Source organism: Haematobia irritans, chromosome 1, assembly GCF_050003625.1.
Source record: "Haematobia irritans isolate KBUSLIRL chromosome 1, ASM5000362v1, whole genome shotgun sequence".
NCBI classification, from domain to species: domain Eukaryota; kingdom Metazoa; phylum Arthropoda; class Insecta; order Diptera; family Muscidae; genus Haematobia; species Haematobia irritans.
The window spans coordinates 246,074,160-246,079,808 of NC_134397.1; the positions used below are offsets into that span (position 1 = coordinate 246,074,160).

General features: G+C 28.6%; 1 protein-coding gene across 1 annotated transcript; it reads left to right on the forward strand.

Annotated features, from left to right (window-relative positions):
- The first annotated feature begins 2,641 nt into the window (after positions 1-2,641).
- LOC142241696 (uncharacterized) lies at positions 2,642-4,563 on the forward strand. Its single transcript, XM_075313514.1, has one exon. It carries the CDS (start codon positions 2,825-2,827, stop codon positions 4,454-4,456), a length of 1,632 nt encoding a protein of 543 aa, XP_075169629.1. The 5' UTR covers positions 2,642-2,824; the 3' UTR covers positions 4,457-4,563.
- Positions 4,564-5,649: the final 1,086 nt, after the last annotated feature.

The window sequence follows — 5,649 nt, forward strand, 5'->3', positions numbered from 1 at the left end:
TTTTATTTCAATAGAAAATTTTGCCAAATTTTATTTCTATAGAATATTTTGCCAAAATTTTATTCCGATAGAAAATGTTGTCAAAATTTTACTTCTATAGAAAATGTTGTCAAAATTTTACTTCTATATAAAATTTTGTCAAAATTTTATATCTATAGAAAATTTTGTCGAAATTTTATTTATATAGAAAATTTTGTTAAAATTTTATTTATATAGAAAATTTTTTCGAGATTTTATTTATATAGAAAATTTTGTCGAAATTTTATTTATATAGAAAATTTTGTTAAAATTTTATTTATATAGAAAATTTTGTCGAAATTTTATTTATATAGAAAATTTTGCCAAAAGTTTTATTTCTATAGAAAATTTCGTCATGATTTTATTTTGATAACAACATTTTGTCACAATTTTATTTCTACAGAATTTTTTTTCAAAATTTTATTTCTATAGACAATTTTGTCAAAATTTTATTTCTATAGAAAATTTTGTCAAAATTTTATTTCTATGGGAAATTTTGCCAAAAATTTTATTTATATAGAAAATTTTGTGAAAATTTTATTTTTATAGCAACATTTTGTCAAAATTTTATTTGTACAGAAAATTTTTTCAAAATTTTATTTCTATAGACAATTTTGTCAAAATTGTATTTCTATAGAAAATGTTGTCAAAATTTTATTTCTACAGAATTTTATTTCTATAGAAAATTTTGTTAAAAATTTATTTTTATAGAAAATTTTATAAAAATTTTATTTCAATAGAAAATTTTGTTAAACAATTATTTCTATAGAAAATTTTATCAAAATTTTAACTGTATAAAAAATGTTATCAAAATTGTATTTGTATAGAAAATTTTGTTAAAATTTTATTTTTACAGAAAATTTTGTCAAAATTTTATTTCTATAGAAATTTTGTAAATTACTTCTTAGTTGAAGAGGCATATTTTGCTAAATCTATCAAACCATCAAGAATTCTACCAATCTACCAAACAGTAAAAAACCTACCATTTTTGGTAGAATTCTACCAACTGTGGCAACTGTGATTACACCCCAGCAAAAAATTTAATTTTTTAAGTGAAAATTTATGTTTTGGGCAATTAAATTTCACATATTTATTCAAAACAAATAAGTAAAGTGTAAAGTAGGGCGGGGCTGACTATATTAAACCCTTCACCACAGTATAGATCAAAATGTTTGATACCATCTCAAATCACTCACATTTATTGGGAACTGTACAAAGCCTTAAATTGGAATATACATGTATTTAAAACTTAAGCGATTTGGATTTTTTTATACTGCTACAAATTCTGTACAATTAAAAATTAAATCGACTAACGACACACCATGATAGTAAAACAAGTAAGGAAAGTCTAAAGTCGGGCGGGGCCGACTATATTATACCCTGCACACTTTGTAGATCTAAATTTTCGATACCATATCGCATCCGTCAAATGTGTTGGGGGCTATATATAAAGGTTTGTCCTAAATACATACATTTAAATATCGCTCGATCTGGACAGAATTTGATAGACTTGTACAAAATCTATAGACTCAAAATTTAAGTGGGCTAATGCACTAGGGTGGAACACAATGTCAGTAAAAACATATGGGAAACATTTAAATCTGAAGCAATTTTAAGGAAACTTCGCAAAAGTTTATTTATGATTTATCGCTCGATATATATGTATTGGTAGTTTAGGAAAATTAGAGTCATTTTTACAACTTTTCGAGTAAGCAGTGGCGATTTTACAAGGAAAATGTTGGTATTTTGACCATTTTTTATACCCGCAGGGTATAAAAATTTTGAGAACATTTTCTATCGAAATAAAATTTTCAGAAAATTTTCTATCGAAATAAAATTTTGAGAAAATTTTCTATAGAAATAAAATTTTGACAAAATTTTCTATAGAAATAAAACTTTGACAAAATTGTATATAGAAATAAAATTTTGACAGAATTTTCTATAGAAACAAAATTTTGCAAAATCCGATTTTTTGTTTGGTAATATTTTCTTAAAATTTTTGGTAGATTATTTTTGGTTCGTGTGGAAACCGTGCTCAGAAGCCGGCCCGGACAAAAAAAAAACATTAAAGAAAAGTGGCAGAAAAATATTAATTTTTCAATCAAGTTTATTTTTTGTTTTTTATTTTTACTTCCCGTTAACATGTCACAATGTACTGAATAGTCTAAGTGAGCCTAAAAATTAATCGGGCTGCCACTTTTTAAGTTATCATGCGCCCATTGCCATCATAAATTAATGATTTTTCGCAGATTTTTTTCCGTTTTCATTGTGTTCACATTAACCTCCTGAAATGTTGGGGATGGCCTGTTTTGGGTGGGAGAATTGGACCCCTCTTCGCTGGTTTTAATTTTTGATTTATTTTATTTCTATTAGTCTATGCTCCCATTTCAATGTCACTGAACTCATTTGAGAGTCGACCCACTTGAATACATTGCCATAAGTAAATGGTGAAGAATGCATTTGCATTCATAATTTTTGAGCAGAATCTCTTATCAGCTGTTAAACTCATTGATACAAAAAATGGCTCTCTGAAGAAAATAGCGCTCAGAGACACAAGTGACAATAATGGGCAATCGTTGTTGTTTAAGCTTATGGATATTTTTTTAATTCAGTTTCACACCAACAACGGGAGAATAAAAACCCTACGCTCTAGAAAACCGCTACAAAATTGAAAATAAAAAGAGAAAGAAAAAAAACAAAGATTCAAACAATCAAAACAAAGACCAGCAAAAGTCATCAAAACAAAAAACAACTGGACAACAGCTGCGGTTACTGCGGTTTGGACAATAAAACAAAAAACTTGCAAATGATTACTCAGCACATACCGGCAATGTTATTTTCCTCTATAGCGATTTTCTTGCTACTGCATGGAATGGTGGCGGGAACCAATATTGATTTATTGACAAGCTGTTCTTTAGCGAAATCTACATGCCTTTTGTCTAATGTCACCGATACATATGAAGATCCTCTAAGGGTTTCCAGTTCTCCCCCGCTTGGGGATCTTGAGGAATTAGTGATACGTAGTTCTGCATTACGCCGTATACCCAAAGCTATTTTGGAACTAGCTCCCAATTTAAAGAAACTTGTCATGCATGATTGTGGTTTGCATAGCCTCAATAGTAAAGATTTTCTCCGCAATGGCCAATTGAAGATATTGGCCATCCAAGAGAATTCAATATTCACAATAACGGAAAATATATTTCAGATATTGGCTGAGTCATTGGAAGAATTATATTTGAGGAATAATGTCATAAGGATCCTAAATCGTCGGGCATTTGAGGGTCTAAAGAATCTCAAATATCTTGATGCTCCCCATAATGGTATCAGCGCTTTACAAGTTGGCATATTTGATGATCTCGTGAATTTGGAACATTTGGATATGAGCTACAATAATATAGAGATGATTGGAAGCCAAACTTTTGCCAAGAATTTAAAATTATCCTCCATTAATTTGAGTGATAACAAATTCTCGGTATTTGAACCAAATTCTCTAAGACATTTAGCCCATTTGAAATTTCTCGATTTAAGTCATAGTCAATTGGAAGATCTTCATTTACAATCTGTGGATTATTTACAAGTCTCTGCAACGGGTTTGCGAAATCTCCACATTGAGGGACCCATCAATAGACTTTTCGCAGCAAATAATTCCCTTTGTAATCTCAATATTACCTCTAAAACTTCACTGGAAGAAATACAAATGCAAGGAAATCTTTTGGAATCCTTAGACGACTTTAAGGGAATGTTAAATTTACAAAGACTTGATGTTTCACAAAATCTTTTGATTCGCTTAACTACCTCCAGGGAGAAGCTCACCTATATGGAATTACCCAATTTAAAATATCTCAATATGGCTGCAAATCATTTAAGAAATTTATCTCAAGAAGATTTTCTTCTCATGACAAAATTGGTATCTCTGGATTTAGGGAAAAATCATCTCTTTGAATTATCTCCTAATATATTGGAACCTCTAAAGAATCTTCAATATCTCTATTTGGACAATAATCATTTAATGGAATTGGATATTACACAAATGAAAAAATTTAATCCTCAATTAAAAGAAATTGCCTTGGAAAATAATGATTGGAATGATTCCTATCAAAAGTTTATTACAAACAAACTACAACAGCAAGATATATATGTCCTAAAGGATAGAGAGCTAAGAGATCTACCAGCATCTGTGGCATCCAGAGATGTTGACTTTGAAACCCTAAAATCACCACAAGATCAGCTTCAAATGCATAGCTTAGTTGGTGTTTCTGGTATACATCCTTATTGGACATTACGCGATATATTGGCCTTTATTACTCTTCTACTTGTATTGCTGATTCTCCTTCTACAATTTTGGCGTATTCTTCAAGAAGAACAATGCTGTCGACCTAGGGCTAACCGCGATACAGCTGATGCTGAACCTTTGGTACACAATGACTCTTTATTTTAAGTTTATTAGTTAAGGAATTTTTATAAATATAAATATTTGGTAAATAGTGCTTAAGAAGTTTTTTTATAAAGAATTTTTAAAGAACTAAAATTGAACTTTAAGATAAATATTAATCGAGTTACTTTAATGGTCTTTGAAGAGTTCTACGGTGTCCTTTGAAATAGATATAAAATTTTGAAAAAAATTTCCTTTAGAAATAATATTTTGATAAAATTTTTCTATAAAAAATAAAATTTTGACAAAATTTTCCTATAAAAATAAAATTTTGACAATATTTTCTATAGAAATAATATTTTGATAAAATTTTCCTATAAAAAATAAAATTTTGACAAAATTTTCCTATAGAAATAAAATTTTGACAATATTTTCTGTGGAAATAAAATTTTGACAGGATTTTCTATAGAAATAAAATTTTGAAAAAAATTTCTATAGAAATAAAATTTTGACAAAATTTTCCTATAGAAATAAAATTTTGACAAAATTTTCTATAGAAATAAAATTTTGACAAAATTTTCTATAGAAATAAAATTTTGACAAAATTGTCTATAAAAAGAAAATTTTGACAAAATTTTAACAAAATTTTCTATAGAAATAAAATTTTGACAAAATTTTCTATAGAAATAACATTTTTATAAAATTTTCTATAGAAATAAAATTTTGACAAAATTATTTATTTAGATACGCTTTAAAATGTTTCCATATTGGTTGACACTAAAATGCATTTTAATAAACATCTTTAACAATAAACGAAAAATATGAAATGTTGAGACCATTTTTATACCCTCCACCATAGGATGGGGGTATATTAACTTTGTCATTCCGTTTGTAACACATCGAAATATTGCTCTAAGACCCTATAAAGTGTATATATTCTGGGTCGTGGTGAAATTCTGAGTCGATCTGAGCATGTCCGTCAGTCTGTTGAAATCATGCTAACTTCCGAACGAAACAAGCTATCAACTTGAAACTTGGTACAAGTATGTTAGTTGTTATTGATGTAGGTCGGATGGTATTGCAAATGGGCCATATCAGTCCACTTTTATGTATATCCCCCATATAAACGAACCCCCAAATATGGCTTGCGGGGACTCTAAGAGAAGCAAATTTCATCCGATCCGGCTAAAATTTGGTACATGGTGTAAGTATAGGGTCTCTAACAACCATGCAAAAATTGGTCCACATCGGTTCATAAT